This window comes from Crocodylus siamensis, chromosome 1, assembly GCF_052110815.1.
Source record: "Crocodylus siamensis isolate JL-2025a chromosome 1, ASM5211081v1, whole genome shotgun sequence".
In the NCBI taxonomy this organism is placed as follows: Eukaryota; Metazoa; Chordata; order Crocodylia; family Crocodylidae; genus Crocodylus; species Crocodylus siamensis.
The window spans coordinates 187,419,759-187,444,703 of NC_143395.1; the positions used below are offsets into that span (position 1 = coordinate 187,419,759).

At 42.3% G+C, this 24,945-nt stretch overlaps 1 protein-coding gene across 1 annotated transcript in view; it reads right to left on the reverse strand.

Annotated features, from left to right (window-relative positions):
* Positions 1 to 24,945, reverse strand: part of MACROD2 (mono-ADP ribosylhydrolase 2) — a 1,497,602-nt gene that overhangs the window by 59,323 nt on the left and 1,413,334 nt on the right. Inside the window, exons 14-16 of the mRNA XM_090051193.1 lie at positions 4,919 to 4,996; positions 2,257 to 2,331; positions 1,500 to 1,595 (exon numbers count right to left, since the gene is read on the reverse strand). Coding sequence (XP_089907319.1) covers positions 1,500 to 1,595; positions 2,257 to 2,331; positions 4,919 to 4,996 — 249 coding nt within the window. The remainder of the gene's footprint in view (positions 1 to 1,499; positions 1,596 to 2,256; positions 2,332 to 4,918; positions 4,997 to 24,945) is intronic.

Here is a 24,945-nt window from a genome sequence, read left to right on the forward strand (position 1 = left end):
AATATTCAGAAAGATCCTTTAACTTTGTTGATACTTGAACCCTTGAAATAAAGGACAAAAAAAAAGTGCCAAGAATGACCCTTTTTTTGACATTACCTTTCTTAATGCTGCATATTTAAATGCTAGGTAGAGCAGATGGTGAAATATAATCTATCCACTGAGAACTAAATGACAGTAACTAGCTGTAGGGCACACTGAAGTATTAAAGAAGAGGAAATGTACAAATAATGAAGGTACATTTTGTCCAACTTGCTTTTGATGAGGCATAAAATAAAATGTAAATAATTTCTATTAGGAGCAAATTAACATAATGACTTTGGTATTTGCAATTAGAGTGAGCCTGTGTTATATAACCTGGATATGCAACTGAAGGAGAGCAATACCATTTACTTGGATTTGAAGTAAGGATTATATCAGTTATATTATCACTGTCAGTAATAAAACACAACACAGATACCATTAGCATGACTTGTAATAAAGAGGTGTGATTAGTCTCAACTTGGATTTGCAATAAAAAGAGAAAATGTTGTTAAACTGGATATGAGCAGAGTTCTATTAAGTTCTATTAACCTGGGACTGCAGTGAAGAAAAGTGTCAATGCTACTAACATAGGTTTGCAATTAAGTCAGTGTCAATATAGCTGACAAAAGGAGTTCATAATTAGGAAGATGTAGTTAGCATTGACCTGGATTTTCAGATAAGATCATGTCGGAGTTTTAATTTCAAACTGTAATTGATCTCAGTGTTTTACAAAGGGAGCCCATATAATTATTAATCTGCATTTGCTTTATAATAAGAGAAGAACTATTTACATAACATACGGTATTGGTTTTTGTGTGAACGCAGGACTATTACAAATGACTATGTAAAGGTAGGGCTTTGAAAAAGTAACTATTACTCTGAAAATTAAACTTCTGAGTTTCTTCACGAATTAATAGATAGGCATTTAAAACTGTGCTCATGGTCAATATTACTGATTCAGCAGAACTCTGTGCATGTGTTCTAAATATTGATCTCTTCATGAGAATTACTAGTTTTAGTTACTTGTTAAATCTCTGCTTATGGCATCACAAATCATTTTCACGCCCATTCATTGTAAATACACTTAATATTGTCCTTCCAGGGAATATGACAAAGCAGGTACTTAAGTATCCACATAACTCCTCCTGTAATCAGCAAGTTATAAAAATGAACATAAAAAACTTACGATAAACAGTTAATGTGTTTTTAAAACCAATTTAAACTTGATTTTCTTGCTTTTCTCCACTTAAAATTGTCTTGAGTGTATTCAAGTGAAATGCATAACAACATTTTAATATCACTTAGAAAACCCCCCAAGAATATTACCTACATGCACTGTTTCTATGTTTCTTCCACTTAAGAAAATTGCAGTGATAGATAAAGAATAACTATGCTTGCTAACACAAACATAGCTTTCCGTGAGAACACGTCAGGTCAGCTGAATTCTCTACCTAGCCCTAATTTGTAGAGAGTCCTACCTGTTTTTTCTTTTTTGTTTCCTTCTTTATCTTCGTCTATTACAGGAATCACAGGTTTCTCCACCTTTACTGCATCTTCTTGGATCAACAAAGATTCTAAAGAGGATTTCATAAGAAAGACAAGTCAGGCAGTAGGGAGTTCAGAAATGGGGCTGAATAAAATGTTTTATACAGACTACAGTGGTGATCATTAAAAACATTAGCACAGAATCAGGCTGTGGAGTCCTTATTCACATTGGTTAGTAGCCACTTAGGCAAGCAGGCCCACTGCCGTCAAGGCACTATAAACGGCATGAGTTGCAATTACGGTGCTGAGCAGTCTGGCCCTGATCCAGAAAAGTACTGTCAGTTACTAAACTAACAGTGCAAGGCTTCATTGGGACTGCTCAGAGGCTTGAAGTTAAGTGTGTACCAAGTTACTTGCTGGATCAGGTTCACAGTACTCAAAGTAGTCAGACCCTTGCAAGATTCAGACTGAGTGCTCACCATCAAGGTGAAGGCATGTACAATCCATCCCCTACATTTTCTACTTTTACAGTAGTCAGCATTTATCTCTTCCAGCTGAACTATCACAGCTATTTCCAGTTCTGGGTTAAATTCAGATCTACTGTAAGGAAATGCAGCTCCATGAATTTGGTCCTTTTTATAAAGAGAAATGACTGGTACATCAGATACCACTTTGAGTCTCATGCCAATAATACTTGAATCATGAACTGCATTTTTATCTTCCTTGTTGTTCTCAGAGCATTGCTTATACCTTCTAGTTCCATGCATGAGCTTTGGGAATCAGCATCAGTTTTCATCTCATCCTTTGACGAATCATCCTGTTGCTCTGTTAATATCAAAGATTGAATATCATGTCAATTGGATGGCTATGTGCATATAAAAGAGATGATCTTCAAGTATGGTACAAAACCAGTAGGCAATTTATTATTTTAGGGCTGGACTGATGAGATGTTTAGAGTAATGTAAATTACACTGATTTTATGCGCCAATATAAAAAACAGTGGACTGGAAGAGTGAAGCTGTCTTGGGGCAACTGCATGCAGTAGTAGGTGGTTATCACAATGCCTTATTATGAGGTAGGGAAGCAGGTGAAATTAATGATTAGCTTTGAACCAATATCTACCCAGGAATAAATTATACAGAGACAACACCTGCAGAGGTTTATTGGGGATTTATCAGAGATACATTAGAGGTTCTTTCAGGGTAACTCTAAACTGGATTGGGTGAAATTATCCCAGTGTACAAATTAGGCCACCCACCCTCTCTTTTCTTAAATTTTTGTAAAGCTCATTACACTGGTAGAAACATTTTGTCTACCTGGGTCGTGAAGCCAGATATAATTTTATTAAAGCAAAATTAGTAATTAGTAATGTAGGGGTTACTTTCTAAAGCAGTGGTTCTCAACCTTTTAAAACTCAAGGCACCCCTGTATAACTTTTTATTTAATTTACTGGCATGCCATTTCAAAAACAAGTTGCAATCGCTTTTTGACTACAACTCCCCCCCCACACACACACACAGAGCAGCTCTTCAAAGAACTCAGAAAGACCACAATAGGTCAGAAAGACCACAATGGTTTTGATACTCTGGATTCCTATTTGAAATCTCTGGGTTGAACTTGTGATCATGTGTAGGTGTTTATACAGTTAACAGTGATAATATTATGCAGCCCCCACCCCCCCATGGTATCCTTAAAAGTATCAAACCTGGATTACCGGGTAGGGATGGGATGAGGGGTGGGGGGAGCTGTGTGTGTGCATGTGCATGGATGTCCTGATTTTGGAGGCCCAGCTGAGATGAATTGCTCACTATTTCAAGAACTGAAGGTTTCTCTGTTAAAGGTTCTTGGCAGTTACAAGAGTACAGACTAGCAGCTGTTCTAAATCACCTGTGCTTGGCATCCATGTTATATAAAAAATGAAAGTGCTGTTGCAGGCTTGTGGTAACAAAAGCTTAATGCTATGCAGTGGCCCAGGATCAGTATGGTTAAAATAAGTTACTTGGAAGCCTGTTTCTTCTTTACACACTCTAGAGAGTAGTGTACAAGACTGACTAGCATATAAGGGCGTGTCTACATGAGATGCTTTACTGTTCGTTAGACTAATCTAATGCTCAGTAAAGTGTCACCATCTACATATGAACAGGACTTACTGCGCAGTAAATTAAGCTGATGTGTGGTTTGCTAGTACCAAGAAATACAGGTATTAGATTAACTGCGCATTAGCTACTGCACATGCAGTACAGCAGGTGTAGATTCTAATTGGGAGCAATTTACTTCTACGGGTCAGCCTGGGCAGCTGGGGGCCACAGAGGGCAGGAGCTGTCCATGGCTCTAGTGTGGAGCTCAGGATTGCAGCCCAGCTCAGTGGTGCTGACTTGGGGCAATGCTCTGTGGCTAAGCAGAAGCAGCAACCTGAACTCTCCCATGACTTTGCTTGCTAAGGGGATAGGGGACTCTCTTTCTCCAGTCCCAGTGCTACTCAGGTCCTATGATGAGCCAGGAGATGAGCACCACTGGGACAGGGGAGTTCTCTGTCCTTATAGCACTGGGTCAGGGACACAGAGCTTCCCTGCCTCTCAGCCCTACCACTGCCCACACAGCACATGCCCCAGTCAGCTCCCACTCCCCACCTATGCCTGGGGGTGGCAAGGAGCTGAGCAGCACTGGGTCTGGGGGGAGATGCATCTCCCCCCGGTCCCAGTGCTGCTTATCGCCCCAGCATCTCCCCCTGGTCCAAGTGCTGCTCAGCTCCTGGCTGTCCCAGGCACAGGTGGGGAGTAGGGGCTGACTGGGGCATGCACTGCTTGGGCAGCAGCAGGGCTGAGGGGGACAGGGAAGCTCTCTGTGGCCTGCTCCCTCATCCTCTTAGCAAGCAAAGCGAGGGGACAGTTTAGTGTACTGTTGATGCTTGGTCACAAAGCATTGCCCCAAGCCAGCACCACCAACCTGGGCTGTAATCTCAAGCTCCACACAGCTGGGGGCTGTGCCCCACTCTGGGACAGCTCCCCTCCCTCATTCCCCACAGCCCAAGCCTGATTCCTATGTCCCCTGCCAGTCCAGGGCTGGCACCAGGGAAGCCTGGAACTCCCCCTGCTTGCTGAAGGATGGCAGAGCAGGCCAGGGAGGCAGGAGCAGCCCTGGACTCAACTGTTCCCATTGGGAGCAAATTTGCTCCTGACACAGGCGCACGTGTAGATGTGTTCCCAGATACAGTTTACTGTTCCTTATTTTAATGCGCAGTAACCTTAAGGTACATCAATTGCATATGTAGATGCACCCAATATGTACTAGTTAAAGCTGACAGGCATTGTCCTAAGGCAGCATAGGTCATAGCTAGAAAAAAATGAATGTTGTAATGAAAGAAATTTAGGTTTCCAACTGATTCATTACTTGTATCTTTTTGAAATCTCACCTTCAGCTTCATCTTGCTCACACATTTCACGATGTGCTGGGTCATTCTCTTGTGTGGCTTTGAAATCTTTTGAAGACTCTGATGACACAAAAAACAAAAATGCCGAAGTGGGTTTTCTGCTGGAGGAGCCTAATTTCTACTTCAGAAAACACCTGAAAATCTAGGATTCATATTTGGCATTCATTTACTCCGACAGAATGTTTTCCTGTTTAAACACAACATTAAATTTAATAATAATAAAAAATGCCAGAGCTCTAAATTACCCATATTGATTCCAGAACTCTATCATTATTGAGAATCATCTGGGCTGGGCTGTACTGCTGACTTACCTTAAAAGAAAACCTAGCTTAAAAAAAAGAAAAAAAAAAGAGGAAATCAGAGTATAATAAATTGCATTTCTAAAAAGCTAAATGAAATGAAAATATGGGAATAACATAAAAATAATGAATCTACTTGTTAGATAATGCTACAGAACAACACTAGCCCTTTTCATAAGTGGATCTAAACATGTTTAATGAATATTAAAACCCACAAAACCTTGGGAAAGAATCTTAGTTGCATTGTAGTCAATGGAAAAACCTCTACTGGCATCCATGAGGTCAAGATTTCATTCTTTCTTAGAAAGACAAAACTTGCCACACACGTGGGAAACCTGAGGCAGATTACTTACATGAACAGACCATTGTCCCGCACTGAATCAATGGCATGTCAAGCTCTATACCAGGAGTTCTAATTCCTATTCCTTTGCACACAGAGTATAAAATTACTAAGGTCTGATGGAAATTTTTTGGTAATGGAACCCAAACCCTGTGTTTCTCATTCATGATGGTGAAAATAAACTGTAGAAATTCATGGCAAGGGGCCATGAAATCTGTGATCTATATTTTTATTTTCCATCCATCTAGATGTACGACTTTGTATTTTGCCCTTGTCAGTAAAGGCCCCTGAGATAAAAATTCTCCCAGCTATTGGCGATACATACTCCTTGACATACTAATTAATAAATGAGCTGTATAAACATATTCAGAGTAGAATATACCCCAAAGTTGCGCTAGGAAGTAAAACTAAGCAAAACTGACAAAGGCCTATAATAATAAATGATATTATGGGAAAAATACATATACATGTTGGGCTCCACTTCCATAAAGTTACTTCTTATAAAATAGCACAGAAATTCTTTGCCAAAGAGTGTCATGATATGATTCTTTTCCTTAAAGCTGCCAAGAACAATCTTTGACGGATAAGTGAGAAACCTGGGTAGTTAACATCTGATCCAAATTTAATAATCTGTAGAGCAGGTATGCACCAAAAGTGTGTGGCTTTAATTAACTGCAAATAATTCCCCAAGGCAAATATTTAATTACCCGCACAGCTTCTCATTTCTTCCATGGAATGATAATAAGTTGATAAATCCAAGTTTGGAAGAAGAACTGAACATAAACAGATTTTTTAAATTACCTCATTGATATAAAATCTGCCCAAACTTGCCCCTGTTGAACTTTTTTCATCTTATGTTATACTTAAAATGCTACATACTGATATTTGGACCATGGTTTATGCTTGCCTTTTATATTAGAATGGCAAATTCTGCTCTGAGTTAAAAGGGATTACTTCTATCAGTCTGAATCAGAGGTACAATAAATTAGAATTTCATCAAATTTAAATTTAATCAAAATGTGAAAATACATAGCTGAAGCAGCCTTCACTGTAACAGGGGAATAGGCAATACAAATCTACAGGGAAATTGTCAAAAGTTCTAAACAAAGTTTAACCACACTGAGTGAAATTTTGGCCCTACTGAGGTCAATAACAAGACTCTCACAGATGTCAAGAGGACCAGGACTTCCCTAACCTGAAAACATCTCTTCTGAATTACTGCATTCTTTGTGTATGCACTTATAAAAGGTATTGTACTGATGACACTGGCATTTGTTTATCTGCAGAATGCATATGCACCAGGCACAAATGAAGGCAGTGCCAGTTTCCTTAATACTGCATCAAACCAGGAGCAAGGAACTACATCTCAGTTGAGAGCTAAGGGAAAACGATATAGTTACTTGCCTACTTCATGCTTCTTTCCCCCTAAATCAGTGCACTAACAGCAGGGAAGCTGATATTCTGTGCCAGAATGGCGATCCTGTAATGGCTGCTAACGCTTCTCTCCCTGCTGCTCCCAGGAAGGGAAGGAGCAGAGTTCACTCTTCAGGGTCATCTTAATCCTTTTATAGCCACTACCAAATTTGCAGTAGCCTTTGGCTAAGCAGCTGCCAATCTGACAGCAGTTATGAGAGGGTTAAAACTCTAACTCTTGCTGATGCTGAAGAGTGTACTTTGCCACTGCAGTTAGGATTCAGTTATGTCTCTGGAAAAATCTTTTTTTATTCTACCTTCCCCAAATCAGGTGTGTGCCTTATTTGGAGTGGGGGGGTATGGTAGGTGAGAAAATACATAGCTTGTCTATCCCATTCAGTCCCAATGCTCGAGAACAGCAAGAGTGATAAATAGTACTACTTGCAATGAGATGATCACCTGGATTAGACTCCAAACACATTACATCATAGCCTGCACAACAGTCAAAAATGGTAACAACTTTCAAAAACTAATAATCCAGGCTGCAGAGAGATAACTGACTACATCCCATTAGCTTCCAGCCAGTTGTAAACCTAATGCATTATTTACACTGATAGATCTTTGAATTAACTCTCCCTTTGATGGTGCCATCTTTTCTCCAAGAATGAAGAATATTTCAATTTCATTTAACTTCCATCCAGGGTATCCAAGGCAACAATTACAAATGTTGGTCAAAATAAGAATTGTCGTTTTGGAGCCATATTCACACCTGATATAGACAGGTGTGGCTCTGCCCTTTCCAGTAGAGTGTAAAATAGCTTACATCAGACCTATATTTGATCTGTTGTCTAAGAGGTTCAGGATACCATTGCTCAATTGCAGCTATGGCAGTAAACTAATTTCACCAGGCTCTCAGTTAATTCTCAGATGTAGGTACCACACTGAGAGTTCCTTCTATGCTAATTGGCACATCTTCAGGTTTGGATATGACATAATTGGCTGTGAATGACCTACTGATATGGGGCCTTTATAACAAGGCACCTTTTTTCAGCATGGACACAACTTTGTTATTCTTTTATGAGTTCTGGAAAGCAATACTATAATACAGGATTTTCTATTACTTACTTTTATAAAAAGTGTAATCCAGGCAAGAGTTATTGCCTCATTGTGAGAGTCAGTAACTGCTACTTTAGGAGCAGAGGTCAGCCATTACATTAGTTTCAAAATCTTTAAGGTCAAGACCACGTGAAAGACTTTCAGAAAATGCAAATATTAAAGCAAATATTCAAGCCAAAGGGTCAGAAGACAGATTTATTTTTAGGATTAACATGAAAAAAGTAACATAGTAAACCTCAATTTATGAAGAAAATCCAGTTCACTGAACATGTATGGCAAGAGTGAAAGTACAAGATTACACATGAAGGACAGTTCTCCCTTAAAAGCCATTTTGTAGCTGGGTATGGGACCAGATCTTCAGCTCCTTTTCAGTGGAGTGAGCACCAGAAACCCATAGTAAGGGAATCCCAAAACTGCACCTCAGTGAATCTGTGTTCCCCTCTCCTTTTAAGTGGTGTCTTTGCATTCTAGCTACCTCTGAACTCTTTTTGGGTCCATGTACAGATGGATACAAATTAGAGATACCTAGTAGGGGGTGCTCTAAAGCAGTAGTTCTCAACTATTTTATACTACTCCACACCTCCATAAATGTTGCAAATTGAGTAGCACCCCATTTCAAATATTAAATCATGCCTGCACGTTTGAAGGGGTGTCAAGAAAGAGGAGAGGAATAGCAGCTACCAAGGCAGAGCTTGCCTAGCAGTGAGGGGCGTAGTGGGGAGGCAGGAAGAGTGGCTGGAAGGAAAGAGGCTACACTTGCCTTCTAATTACGGCCTGCCCTTATCGCATTTATCTCCTCTCTCCAGGAAGCAAGCATTCTTCAAAGGCTGTCAGGGTGCCCTGACACCCTGGTTGAGAATCACGTCTCTAAAGCTACCTTTGCTCACTCAGCCTTTTAGTGGCACTAAGCCTATATACATCTTAGGTTTTAAAATGTTGCACGCTTAGTTCAAATTATACACAAAGGTGACTACATTCATTCACAGTTACTACACGGCAACACTCAAGATATATGTTGGACCAATGCTCAGCCAAGATGGTTTAGAAGTTTCCAGCATCAGAAATACTGTGCCCACCCACTACGCTCCCTGCTCCCGCCATCATACCTATGCCCTGCACTGCCGCCCTCGCCCCCCCCGAACCCATATGTCCCCCACCCTCTGCTTTGGAAGTATGCCCCCACCCCACCAACTCTCCCACTGGGTTTGCCCAAAGCACCAGCTCAGCTTGTCACACCACTAGTTAATGAAGTTATATCACAAAAAAAGATTTCTGGAGGATTACGTTGCCCCTGATCACAGCTTTCAAACTCTTAGTTTGAAATGGATCCCTGCTCCACAACCTTTCCCCCTACAAGTGTTTTTCCCTCTAGACCTCTTTCTTGCTGATACTACATACCCCGACCTTCTTTCCTTTCTCTTACTAGGGTTGCCAGGCAAATAACTTCCTGATGTAACACCATGTTACATCATTGTACATGCAGCAGTGATGTAATGCTACCATGCTGAAGATGAATGCCCTTGTGCAAACATAATGAGACCATGGTATCTTGAACATCTGAAAAATGATTAGCTAATTAAATGGTCAAAAGAATAATATCATTTTCCAATTTGTGGTTAAATAGCTACAATACAGAATGTAAAATATACCGACTTGTCCTGCAAACAGAATTTTCCTGCCTGTTCTCACTACAGCCTTCAGAATAGCCTTTTTGTCCCTGCTCTTGGGCTCAATCTTTAAGCATCTGCTTAACTTAGAGCGAATGAGCACTCCCACTGTGCTTAAGTGCTATGCTAAATCACAGCTGAAGGCTCAGGAACTTGAAAGATCAAGTCCTTTATCCTTTCTACCTCTCTGTCTTACTCTGCAGCTCCTCCTCCTTTACTTCTTACCGCAAAAACCTTCTTATTAGATGCAGAAACCTACATTCACAAGTCACACTAACAGCATAAATGAGTTTCACTGGGGTGAAAATGTTATTTGTGCTCACTTGAAGATAGTGCTATATTATTGACAGAGATAAGAAGGGTTTTGGTCTTTACCTTCCATTTTAAGTCCAAATATCTAACTTCAGTTCCACTAGCAATGAATGTTGGATCTACATGTTTCATATTGTATTTAATTTCTTATTAACAAAAACCTGAGGGATATTTTATAACTTTTTAAAATAAATATATGTTTAGAGAAGGATGGTATATAGTATCAGAAGCAACAGCCATGTGTTTATCTTTCTCTGAATGTAGCTATTTTCCCCAATTCTGCTATAGAGAGTAATTTTGATTTAAAATTTTATTACATTAATGCTTGACCTAATGGCTGTGACCTCATATTCACCAACTGCAAATTTCACACTTATAGATCATGGATGTGAATAGGTTATCAGTCTGATTTATGATCTCCTAAAACATAACCTACTTATGAGATACAACCCCAAGGAGGTATGCAAATTGTGACCAAACAGTATTACTACTTTTACCACAACTATGCATAAATTGTTTAATCTAAATACTTTATAAAAAGACCTTCCTTTTCCTGCTCTTTCATACCTTCTTAGACTGTATAAGGCAATGTTGCTGAAACATAAAATTAGCAAATACTCAGGAAGAAGAGAATGGTAAGATCTGAATGTTAAGTGGTTTTAATGATCTTCTAAGATTCAATTCCCCAGCTAGTCACTGCATGGCTTATTTACTCAGTCATTTCTAATGTGCAACACACCTGGTTCTTGCACAGAGCATAGATAAATCACCATATTTTAGAGAGATATAAGAAGATTAAAGAGGGGGAATAAGCTGGCCACTATGAAAGGAACAGGTTCATTGCATTTTATTTTTAAGCATGATACTGTGAAAAATGACTTGAATATTTCTAGAGTGAAAGAAATCAAGCAGGTGTCTAAAATTACAGGTAATGGTGTGCACGGCGATGGATGCATGATTAGGGTATTCTTGTGCCTCATAAACTCAGAAAAATGTGTTAAAATGAAGTACCATAAAATGGTGATTTATGAGAATTTAGGGAGATATTTTAGAGCTTTGACTTTAAAATGTTATTTTTATATCCACTAAGATTTCATTTTAATCCATCTTTATGAGGGATTAAACTTATTTGAGCCAAAGTTTATATGACTTGGTAGAACAGACTTCCGCATGTGCAATAACCTATGCAGACATCTGTACAGGTGTTTGGGAGCTAGACTAGGCTGCCTGTCCTTTACATCTTTACAAGCTGGGATCATTGAACCCCCAGCTGGGAATGCAATGCTGCCAGCCATTTCCAAAACATAGTGGACTGAGATCTCCTCTAGCAATCCAACCTGACTCCAAGAGGACAGATCATCTCCCACATGTAAAAGGAAACTATAGTACAGCTCGTATGTCAGTTATTTACATTGCGGTGGCTGTAGTCAGGATCAAGGTGCATTGTACGAGGCATTGTACCACAATGCAAATTGTGGTCCTCTGCTTATAATGTGAAGACAAAATGCAGCAGGGGGGCATCATATAGGCAGAAAGAATATGAGGGAGAGGCAAAATGAAGTATGCTGACAAGACCAAGTATGACTGCAGGTAGATGGTTTCCAGTCAGCAAGTAATTAAAAAAGAAGAGAGGAAACAAACAGTAAGTAGGGAAGTCCATACTAGTCATGTCCGTAGAAGTATGTTGGAAGTAGTTCTATAGTCTAGTCTAGGGAGAAGTATAAGGGATAAGACTTATGAAAAGTCTTAAAACTTTTTGTGAGAAATGCAGAAAGGACAGTGGAGATATAATCGGATACAAGAGAAGAGAAGTCAGGAGGGACATACTTTTGAGAAAGTGCCTTGAAGTCAAACACCAGAATCTGCATCTTTATGTAATGGACATTCAGGAAAGGGACAAATATAAGTTGGGGAACATAATCAAAACAAGAGGGCTAAAAAATTATTGTATCTGAACTTTTTGAACGGGCCTGAGGTAGATGTTAGGAAAAGAAGGTGTAGTAGATGCAAGCTTGGCAGAGAGCTTAAGTCACGCAGAAGAACAAAGGACAGGTTTAGACGTCACGTAGAAGAAAAAGTGGACAGATCTGGATACAGTCTGAATGTACAAAGCTGGGGAAAGGAAAGATTCAAAGAGGAAGTTAATTATAAGCATCCAATATTTCTAAAATTGAAAGGTGTGTTGCAGATTATGAAAAGAGGCATTTGGCAGGCTGGTGATGGCTTGGTATCCAGTAGAAAAACACAGATTGGTTTGTGTTAGCCAATGTACCCTCCTAGAAATCCTTACACCTATTAAAGAGAAAAATGTTATCATTACAGCTGGAACACATGGTTGCAGCTATAGTTAAGAGTGTTGAAACTCTTTTGCCTAAAATGTTCTTTTTCAGGTGCATATAATTGAAAATTTTTCAGCCTGAAATTTTCCACATCTAATTATAGCCCAAGGGTGAAGTAAAAACATTTCAGTGGTAGGTGCTGAGTGCTCAGCACTTTTGAAAAATCAGGACATTCATTTAGGTGTCTAAATATGGACTTGGAGTCTAATTGTAAGCACCTCGTTTTTTTGAAAATATTGGCTTTTGAGTTGGATCTTTATTCACCTTTTTATTGATGTGTCATTTAAACTACTTCGCTCTGTTCCATATATATGATGAAAAAGTATAATGGTCCAAATATGTAAAGCACTCTTATAGGCAGGATGCCTCCAGGTCTGTGTGTTACATGAGCTGATTCGATTTGGACTCTAAGCAATACATATTTTTACATCATTTTGCTATTTTTAATTTAGCAGATTAAAAAAAAAAGTCTTCTGGCTGACTGACATCTAAATCCAGTTCAATGAATGTAGAAAAATAGCAACTTGCTTTATATGGGATTCCCAAAGGAAAGCATACTTCAGCGAACACCTGGAAATACATTAATTGGTACTTTTATTTTTAAAATTAATTAACATCTGATTTAATTTAGTTGACCTTCACATGTAAATTAAGTCCTTATTAAGCACTAATGAACTAAAATCAGTATATTGTGTTTAGAAACTGGCAAGATTACATCATGTAAAATGCACTCCACCTTTGTACTAAACCCCATAGTTTCATTTTCACTTTGCTGCAGTGAAAAATCATTGTCAAGTCAGAACAGAGGGCAGTTGTGGAGTGTGGAGGAGAAGCAGGTGATTGGTAAGTGGTGACAGACTCTTGGATTCACAGATTCAAAATAAGCCTAGGTCTGGAATGGAGAAAAAAACTTCATCACACAGTGGCTGTTCTGAGGCCTTTTTAAAATAAATTCACAGTTCCAGTATAAATTTTAGTGGATGGAATTTAAATTATGTGTAGTCTGTTTGATATGTATTTGAATTGTTTCAGTCACTTTGCTATGTTGTTATATTTCACAAGGAAAACTGTCTCTAACTTGAGATTAAGTGTTCATAAAGGATGTACTGCCATAAGCAGAGTTATGACATGCTACCAAAGGTGTCATCCCATAAAAGTGAAGTAGAATCATGGAAAGTTAGGTTGAAAGTGACCCCAGGAGGTCATCTAGTTGAACCCCCTGCTCAAACAAGACCATCCCAAAATAGATCATCCCAGCCAAAGCTATGTATCTAGCCAGGTTTTGAAAACATCCAAGGATGCAGCTTCCACCACGTCTCTGGGCAACTTGTTCCAGGGTTTATTACTCTCCTAGTGAGAAAAATCTCCCTAATATCTAACCTAAACTTCACTTGCTGCAACTTGAGACCACTGATTCTTGTTCTGCCATCTCCCATCCTCTTTTGAATCCCACTTCACATACCTGAAAGTTGCTATTAAATACCCCCTCGGTCTTCTCTTCTCTAGACTAAATAAGCCCAGTTCCCCCAGTCTTTCCTCATTGGTCCCCCACCAGCCCCCTCACCATTTTTGTTGCCCTCTGCTGGACTCTCTCCAATTTGTCCACATCCTTTCTGTAGTGGGGGGCCCAAAACTGGACACAGTACTCCAGATGTGGCCTCACCAGTGCTGAATAGAGAGGAATAATCACTTCCCTTGACCTGCTGGCAACACACCTACCAATGCAGCCCAGTATGCCGTTAGCCTTCCTGGCAACAAGGCCACACTCCTGGATCATATTCAGCTTATTGTCCACTGTAATCCCCAGGTACTTTTCTGCAGAGCTGCTGCCCAGCCAGCCAGCCCCCAGCCTGTACTGGTGCATGGGATTGTTCCATCCTAAGTGCAGGACTTTGCACTTGTCCTTGTTGAACCTCATGAAATTTCTTTTGGCCCAATCCTTCAATTTGTCTAGGTTACTCTGAACCTTAGCCCCACCCTCCAGCATATCTACTACTCCCTGCCAGCTTGGTGTCATCTGCAAACTTGCTGAGGGTGCACTCCATGCCATCTTCCATGTCGCTGATGAAGACATTGTACAAAACTGGCCCTAGGACCGAACCCTGAGGCACTCCACTTGATAATGGCTGCCAACTAGACACTGAGTCATTGATTACTACTCTTTGAGTCTAATGCTCCAGCCAGTTTTCTATCCATTTTCCAGTCCATTCATCCAACCCATATTTCCTTAGCATGCCTGCAAGAATGCTGTGGGAGACCATATCAAAAGCCTTGCTAAAGTCAAGGTATACCACATCCGCTGGTCTCCCCACATCCACAGAGCCAGTCACCTTGTCATAGAAGGTAATCAGCTTGGTCAGGCATGACTTGCCCTTGGTGAATCCACGCTGACTCCTCCTAATTACTTTTTTCTCCCTCAAGTGCTTAGAAATGGATTCCTTGAGGATCTACCCCATGATTTTTCCAGGGACTGAGGTAAGGCTTTCTGGTCTATAATTCCCTGGATCCTCCTCCTTCCTGTTTTTTATACTTAGGCACTATGTTTGCCCTTTTCTAATCATCCAGGTAGCTGTTCAAGTAGTAGCCGCTCATGCAAGTTTTCAAGGGTAAATTGGCAACACTTCTTTGTGTTATCTGTATTCAAAGACTTCAATGAAAAAAGCACTGTTCCAGATCCCAGGATAATGGAAATGGGTGCTGGCTTCCAGAGAACAGCATCTAAGGTCTAGGTAAGCTTGTAAGGTTTTCAGAATCAGATAGCTAACAGAATATGCTGTCTCTCACTCATGGGGAGACATAGGACACCAAAGGGCAACTAGTTATTTTAAGGTTAAAGGAAAAAAGATTTTCTATAAAATCACTTGTACACACTAATGGAAAGAGTCTGAGTAATTTCATGACAGCATAGATGGTATTGAAGACAGTGAAACAAGCATGACCTCGAGTTAAGCACATGCTTAAGTGACATCCTGAATAGGAGTATGTTCTTGAATCAGGGCTTCAATGAGCATGGAAACCAAACAATCATTTTACTTCTAACGATGGGCACCACAGTAAAAGGGTCACTGGTGGAAGGCTGTTTTGTTGTTGTTTACGATCTAGCAGTCAATATAAATTTGTGGCTATTAATAGAGCTCACTTCAAAAGCATTAAATACAATTTTACATTTTATGATGCATATTTATATATAACACAACAAAGAAATATTTCCGGGCATTTTCTGATCCCAACAGCATGCTAAGGATCCCAGTATTTCTGGGCATTTTCTGATCCCAACAGCATGCTAATGCTAAGGATTAAGTAGAAAATGATTAGTACTGGCTGACTATAAATGGAATCAAAATCTTATTGTTCTCTGCCAATCTGACTTACTGAAAAGCAGCCTTATAATTTCATGGTAGACCTAGAAATCTCAGTAGTTTAAGAATGGTTCAAGCTGTGCATATGTTTTTGGAACTGTGCGGCTTGAAAGTATTTCCCACAGACCTCCCTTTATATTAATAAGATGAAAGGACACGAGAAAAGGATAATTTAGTTAAACAAACCATGGACTTTAATGAGTCCAAAACTTGGCAGTTTTTAGCTGTGTCAACTCAGTGGGCAAACCATTTGAAACCTGAAAGCTATATGGAGTGAAAGCAGGTGTTTTCAGGAGTGCCAGGATCTCACAGAAGAGCCATTACCCAAGTAACAAATCTTGTGTAAAACTATTATTATTTCTTCAACTGCTAAGGGGATGAAGTTTGAATTGCAGGATATAGCAAAAGAATCAACGAGTTAGAAATGAGGCCCAGGTCCTCCAAGAGGTTCTGTGAGGGTACAGGTCTTTCCTCATGGCATATGCACTATGTTCTATGATTATATTTTTAAAAATAACTGAGAAGCAGATCCTCCCATTGAATTCATACTTCACCTACAACCAGTGTTGCTCCACAAATTTCTTACACAGAGCACAAAACATCACTTCTATCTTACTGCTATACATCTCTGATGGGAACACAGCTGCCTGAATGCAGGTTTTCACAGGTAAAGATAGAGGAATTGATTTGTATTTTAGAACATTGTAACCGGGACTCAAGCAGGAGCCCTGTTACTTAGACAAGGTCGGGTCAGAATGATCCAACGATGACCCCTACCAGGTGGGAGAAATTACACACCCAAGACAAGATCGGGTGATTAGCCCGTGAAATACGGGCATAAAACCGGTGGCAGGAGACAGACTGAGTACCTTTGGGCACAAGAAAAGGTAAGAGAGACAAGGAGACCATCTGACGACCTGGGAAAAGACGTTGGGACTACAGGACCTAAGACGAAAGACGTCAGGCAGGCTGCTTACTTTACTCCTCAGGCAATCCTGGTGAATGTGAGGACAGCTGAGACACAGCATAGTGACTCGGTGGGGGAATCCCAAGTAGTGATAAAAATCCTGGGACGATGGATGGGCAAGGGGTTCCCAGGCTGGACTAAACCCCGACCCCAGATCCACAGCTTTGCCACGTGCAGCAGTGTGGAGACCCAGAGGATAACCTAGACTGCTCCCGGCACTCAATAGAAGCTAGAGGCATGGGGAACGTGCCTTGCTAATAAGACAATCAGCGCTTAGAACGTTCAGCCCTACATTGCAACTGGAGAGGCATCCGGTGTTGCAAGCTCTGCTTGGCAACTCAGACATGTCTCACTAATGAGGTAACTGGTGAGACTTCTGTTTCTGTGCTACTTTTCTTTGGGAAATAAACTTGCATAAAGTATGGACCATCTGGGCGATTTTATTCGATCCTTAGCCATAAAAGACCACTGATCTCCTTCTTTTTCCTTTTGATCTCAATCGTGGCAGGCGAGTACAAGGGGAGACGCAGCTAGGATCACCCTCCCACTTACAAACACACTTACTGGTAACATCCAAGTCTTTGTATGTATCCAACTCCTGGCATTGGACTGAGATTTTTTACAAGATTCTTAATTTTCAATATAAATATTTGCAGCTGTTGCCACTTATCAGAACTCTGGCCTTGTGCTCCCCATCTGTGTATTCCATTTTATGCAGCCTCCTTCTATTTCTGTCATCATGCTCCGGTTCTCCTTCCTTCCTTCTCCAGTGGAACTTGCAGAAGGGTCTGGCTTTGAAATGTCAACCTAGAACAGATCCTCATTATCATCCACTAGCACTGTGGCTGCATGGCTTCTCCAGGAGCTTCCTCTAAAATCTCTCGGAGCAGTTCTTTTTGCAGAGAGACAACTTGTACTTTATCAGCACTGAACTGCACCAGGCTGAGTCATAGGATGGGTAGTGAACAATGCTATGTGAAGTAGGGCTTTGTAAAACAGCACTGTTTTGTTTCAACGTCCATTTCACTGTTTTGACGCAACAGTGTTTTGTTTTGAGTTTTGTTTAGTTTTGAAGCATGGTTCTGTTTAGTTTTGTCAAAACTGTTTTGACGTTTCGCCCATAGGCTATAATGGGGAATCATGAAGCTGCCTATAACTTTGTCATTTTTTGGCAGATTTGGATGAAAACAGCAGGCACGATAGCCCGTTCTGAGGTCACAAAGCCTGCCAAGTTTCAAGGAGATAGGTATAGTGGTTTCTGGGAAACTGCACCTCAAGCTTCTGACAAGCAAAACTCATGACGTGTGACTGTGTGTGTGTGTTAAGGCACACCCCCTCACTGGCACTGGGGCCTCTACACAATATGGTAGCATTCCTCCCCAATGAGGTCTCCTCCTCCCCTAAAGCCTCATTCCAGTTCACCACTTAAATAACAACAGGTAATAACTTAGTAAGCAGCACAATAGCACCAGCAGCATCTCAGGCAGCCAAACTGTGACAGAGCCTTTCTTTCCTTTCCTGCAGGAGCTTCTTCTCCAGCAGCTGCCAGAGAACTCTCCCTGCTAGCCCCAGCCCTGGGGCTTAGATGTACCCAGGGCCCTACATCCTTCCGGTCAGCTGACAGGAGAGAGCTGCTAGGAGTGTTGGTCTAAGGACATGGCACTGGCAGACAAGATTTTCTGGGTCAATCTATTATCTTTTAGTAGACCAACTGAATAGTTAGAGAAATATATCTTAGAAAGGTTCTGGGTTCAAAACCCTTCATCAGACCGAGGAAGCACCTGCAGTTGGTGTATGTGAGTGCTATTCCTGGATGGAAGGAATAGTAAAGAAGCCAGAGCCTGGCATGCAATGCAGGCAAGAAAGCTAGTCAGTGAAAATGGAAATGGAGGCATCAGGGGGTAAGGGACAGGGGGGACTGGGATGTAGCAGGTAAAGTGGAAAGGTACCTGGGGAGTCAGATGCCCGGCAGGTTGTAGTGTATCAGAATTCCAATATCTGTACCTAGGAGGCTGATGAAGTGAAGTTCATGGTTCCGGCTCTGAAAAGTGGTGTGTAAATTCAAACAAGCACTGAACCCCACTAACCTCATTACCAGAAGCCAACTTCCTACAGTCCAAAACACACCGAATAGATCCAGACCATGACATGCCAAGATGACATCCAAAACCTGCCAACAATATCTTCAGAATGGAGATATCTTCACAATATGCAGCGTGGGACAGTCGGGGGGCAGTGGGGATCACCCTCCTACCTGGCAGCACGTGGCAAGTGGGGCTTTTTTTTTAAGCACTGGGAGCTGGGGCAGGTGCGGCAGCCATGGGTGGGCAGCAGGCAGGGGATGGGGCCTGGCAGGAAGGAACCCCATGATTCCTTCCCCCCACTCCAGCCCTCCCTCTCCTGCCCCCTATTTATCAGCTCCAAGTCCGGCTGCAGCACCCTGCTGCAGCCATCGGGGACTGCCTGAATCACTGAAGCTCTCCAAATGTTTTCCAAAGATTCGGGGAGTTTCGAATCGATTCAGACCTTTTATCGGTCCCCTGGTTCAACATGGATTTGGAGATTCAACCACTGATTTGGGCCGAATCTCCTGCGAATCAAATCAACACCTGAAGCTTTGCACAGCCCTACCAGGTACCTCTGCAATTTCACCTGTGCTGCTACACTGCACTCCAGCCTGTCCCTCACCCCCGATGCCTCCATTTTCACTGACTGGTTTTCTTGCCTGCATTGCATGCCAGCCTTTGGCTTCTTTACTATTCCTTCCATTCAGGAACAGCGCACACACCAACTGTAGGTGCTTCCTCAGCCTGACAAAGGGTTTTTCAACCCAAAAGCTGGCATCCCAGGCAGATAATTTGAGCTCACCTGGGGCCTCACAGCTCCACTGCAACCAGCAAGCCTCAGGCCTGTCAAAGAGATGACAGGTCTAGGCTTTCCCCAGCCAGGACTGTGTGCATGCATGTGGTGGCTAGAGGTTATGGCACCTCCTACCTGCCTTTTACCAGGGGTCCGCTCAGTCCTGGCATTTCCTGGGGCTGCCCTGCTTCTGGCGTCCCACCAGGCCTCCCAACCCTGGCAGAGTGCAGTTTTAGTAATCATGCCCAGGACCTGGGGCCTCCTCTTACCTCACAGCCCCAGCCCATACCTCCACATTAGTCCTGGCACAGGAGCTCAGCAGGAACATGTTCTTCCCCTGCTGGCTGGTGATGCAGCGAGTGCTGCCTCCAGCTCTGAGAGTGGGGCATTAAATGGTTTTTAAAAAAACGATATAGATGTGGATAGAGTGAGGAGTGAGGAGGGTGGCATTCACTTGGAGCTTGGGGAACCCCAGCAGCAGGAGGTTCACCTTCAGGAACACCAGCTGCCCCCACCAAATCAGGATCCAAGGAGGTACAGTGGGTGTCACTAAATCACCAGCAGTGCTAAACACCCTCTCACTTGGAACAATCATTGGTGGACTGGATAAGTGTTCCCAGGCAACTATGGCCACATCTGGCTGCGGCTTGCCCAGTAGGCCAAGGAGTCACATAGCAGTGGCTCCATGTCCTCAGTGAGATAGGCAGCCACCAAGGCCTGAGTGCTACCTGCCTGAGGGTGAGGTCTGCTGCCTCTGGACCCTACCATGGAAGCCATGCCCTTGACCCAGATTGGCAGCACCTGTGGTAGAGGAGGAGACTGGCTGGTGTGCTAGCATAGGACAGTGGATCCTCCTGTTCCACATTCCCCACCCTCTGCCATTCTGCCTCCCTGACTCTTCACCTGCACCTCTGTCCACTGATTTAGTCTTTGACTGCTGTATATGGTCCCCTTCACCCTTGAGTCACACATATCAGCCAGCACGTGGACTGTACTGGACTGCAAGGGATCAAGCCATTTCCTGATGCCCTCCTTCAGCTGCCTCACCAGTGCCTGCACATCTGGTGACAGCGGCCTGCCCCAGACAGGAACACTAATCCCCTGGAACTTCTCCTCGTGGCTCTGAAGTTCCCTCACTACAGAGATCACCTGGCTAAGGAGGGCATCGCCATTGCTGAGAGTCTTGGTAGCTGTGAGGAAGGGCTTGAGGGCCACCAAGGTCTGGGAGATGGTATCTATTAAAAGGGCCACTGCTCCCAATCTCCCCAAGCAAGGCCATTTCATGGATGGCCTTCTATTGTTCCACCAGACTCTAGAGCATCAGGTATGTGGAGTTCCACTGAGTTTCCATATCATGCATGATTTTGTGCTGTGGGATGTTCAGCTCTGCCTGTTTGTTCCACAGCATCTTGCCCCACTTGATGCTCCAATGGAAGTAGTCTGCCACCTTCCTGCATTTGGAAACGAGCTTGCTGGTGGTGCTGGCACTGTCACGGGCAGCCCTGTCCCTCTCCAAGGCATCCCTGACAATGAGGTGAAACTTGTGTGTCACACAGTGGATGCCAACAAAATTGGGATCATAGACTGCCTTGACCATATCATCCCCATTGTCAGTGACCATGAACCCACAGGTGAGCTCACCCTGCTCAATGAGCCACCCCTGCACCTAGCAGTTCATGGCCCCCATAATCTTTATTGCTGTGTGGGACTCATCCATCACTTTGGCTTGATGGAGAGCCCACCAATGGCCTGACTGGATGCACCAGGGCTTTGTGAGGGAGAAGTATCCATGATCTCCACCCTGGCTTCTCCAGCTGTCTGAGATAAAGTGTAAGGCCATCAGCAGACTTGCCTTGCACTGCTCCTCCCTCAAGTACTCCCTTCATGTGTCATACAGGGAGAGCACCACCATCCTACTGAAGGTAGGTGCATGCAGGCACTTGGTATGATGGGGCCATGAATCGCATGAGCCACATGAACCCTGGCTGCTCAACTGAAGAGAAGGTCTGGCCATTGCCTTTGCAATGTGCCCCTCTTTCTGTCCGCCTTTCCCCCACTGTTCCAGGATGGCCTACCTCTGCTTTGGGAGGATGGGAGTTTTGGAGTGAGAGGGGGACTTCCCTATGGGCACACTCCCACTGGTGCCAGGCTGAGGAGGAGCAAAGACAAGGAGGTGATGCCTGAGGAGATGCATCAGCATCCCTGTGGTTCTCCTGCATTTTGTTCCCTTGCCCGAGCTGGTTTTGGCTCAGCAGTGCAGACAGATAGAGTATCTGGGATCATCTGCCAGGTCAAAATGATCCCAGACCACACTACCCACTCACTTCTGGGGTGCAGGTGCATGTGTGAATGCTTCCTTTTTCCCCTTCCTCAGCAGGCAGACCAGCAGGAGGAGTGGACTCAGCTGAGACACTTGCCTCCACAACCTCTACCTCAGCCTCTTCCAAAGTGCTTTCTGGAGAAGGAGACCTGGCTCTAGGGGAAACTTGAGGGGTGTGGAGCATAAACTCAGATGATTCCCCCTCCTTTCCCAGAATTACCCTTGCTAGGCCACTCAGATCCAGATCCAGCTCTTCCTCTGGCACTGGAAGGCTCAACATAGGAAGTAAAATGGGGGTGGAGGAGACTGTGATGCTGGTGCTGGTGCTTGTTGTCATGGTGGTAGTGGGGTGGGTGGTTATGGCTGGTGTTTTTGAAGGGGATGCAGAATCAGGCACAGGCAGTGGCAGTGGCACTGCTCCCCTCTCCTTGCTGCCTGTAGAACTAGTGGAAGCCTCATGCCTGCTAGCTGTAGTAAAGAGTCTGTGTCTCAGTTTGTGGGGGAGAGAGGGGGAGAAATGTACAGCTCTCCCTCTACCCCCTCTCCCTGAAGGCTTGCCAGCTGCCTTTCCAGCACGCTTGATCGAGTGTTTCATAGTGTCCTGTCTTCGCTTTGGTGTGCTGGAAAATCTGTGTTTTCTTCTGTAATTTAATCTGATTTATGTAATATATATAGATAAGATAATTGTATGTATATGTATTTATGCAATGCATGTATTTATGTAATAAATAAAAATATATAAATGTAGGTATGTGTTCCTATATACATTCTATACTGTAATATGCAATATAATCATGCTGTGCTTCCCTGCACAGTGAATGGAATGCACACTGTGAGAAAAAGCATGGATTTGAAAAGAATCAAAATAGACTAACAAAAACAGAAAGAGGTTTTTGGAGGAGGAATAAATTGAAAGGAATCAACACATATAATAATAAAATAAAACGGTATAGAAAGCAAAAGATATTGATGAATCCTACTTGTTAACCTTTGTTGTGTGACGTCGCTGAGCTTCTGGAAGACGGCTTAGTAACTGACCCCAAGGCAGAAAGCAGCCCAGTTCAAACAATGCTTTTTATGCTGTTTTTCCATCCCTTCCCCAGAGCACTGGGATTGGAAGGGACCTCAGGGAAGGATCACAGTCACTAGTCAGCTAAATGGTCAGTATCGAGCAGTCCTTTCCCACTCTTCCCCCTCCCTCTCCTTACTTTCTGTTTCCTTGCAGGCAAGTCCAACTTCAGCTTCAAAACTTGAAACATTTTGAAACTTTTGAAATGTTTTGATTGCCTTCATTTTGTTTCGAAGCTGTTTTGAAGCCCTTCATTTCATTTCGGTTTCACTGTTTTGAGCTCAAAAAGGGGTGAAATAGCATCGAAATGAAACAGCTGGGGAAATTTCACACAGCCCTCATGTGAAGCTGTTAATAGGGATGGCGAAGTACACATTGGTATCTAGGCCAAACCTCTAAATGAATACTTACCCTTGCTTCCAGAGGTGGAGGAGAATAGGTGAACACGAGTTTTTCACTTGTTGTTCTTGCTGGGTTATTTCCCCAGAATAACATCTCTCTTAAAAATTATTTCTGAAAAAGCTACTCTTTTTCCTTGTCTGAGAGCCTCAGTACCAGGCACATCCATCTCCCTGAAACACTGCAATTCCTGCATTCCAGAAACTATCCTAGGATATGTTGCAGGGGTTTTAAAGGTACCAAAACATCTGCAGTTATAACAGTCTTTTCCCTGTCTTACATGAACACAGGGCCTGATTCTTGATGCTGCTAATGCCCTTTTATACCATTCTGGAAGCATAAAAGTGCTTTACAGCCAGCTGAACGTACCCTCTGTACAGAGGCTTCCCTGACAGCAAAGCTCTCTACATCAGCTCTATACCTAGCTATTAGATTAGGAAACAGTTATGAGTGTCAAGGTTTGCACTGCAGTATTATTATTTTAGCTTTCAAGGTACCACTGGAAGATCAGACATTCCCTCATACTAAGGGAAAGAGTAACTAGGAATCTGGTTCTCCTTGTGTGCAAGATGCCACAGCAGCATAAAACATTCTCCTGAGATACCCAACCCTAATATAATCTGGTATTTGACCAGTCAAATAAAGTTTGGTAAATTGACTGATCAAAAGTTGTAAAATATTGTCAATAGGTCCAAATAATACACAGAAAAAACACAAATTTTCCATTAAAAAATGTGTCATAAAACAATAAAAAAATTTCTGTCAAGAAATCTATTTTAAAAATGTAGATTTTTTAGTAAAATTGCTACAATCTTTAACCAGTCGAAAATATGCAGTAAATTGACTGGTCAATTGACAATATTTGAGTAGTCAATTGACCAGTTTGCCATCCCTAGATTATACTATCATTTCATAATTCTGTGGCCAGAACAACATGAAGCAGATAAACTCATTCGCTCTTCTCAGTTCCCTCAAGAATGAAGGCTAAAGCCCTATTTGCTAAGAAGAGACTATTAAACCTATGGATGAAATAAGTGGAATGGTTATCCACAAAGATGAGGGATAATTTCAGTGGGAAATAAATCAGTAGGCATTCATATTACATTCATACAGAAGATATAAAATCAGGAGCAAGAACTCAAAACAATATCTGAATTTCAAAATCTCCACTGAGACGTGAGAAGAAAAAAAACCTCAGCATCCTGCCATTCATAATACAAAATGTAATAAACAGTTCCAATAAGAAATCTGACAGATAGGCTAGTTGTCAGTGGGGAGCAGGTATGAATGAAAGGTAATCACCTATAACGCTTTGGAAGAATCTTCACCATTTCTGTTAACCTTGCCCTGACCTTAATCTAGGAGGATTTCAATGGCAAATAATATTCTGGCAAGGGTGCTTTTTTGTTTTGTTTTGTTTTAAACATTTTTATAGTATTTCTATCAGCCAGTTGAGCGAGCAGTTCAATTAACCTGGTCAAAGCTTTGAACCAGTAATCAAGTAAAATCTGGGGGGTCCTTAAAAAGCAATTTTAGAAGAAGACAGCAAG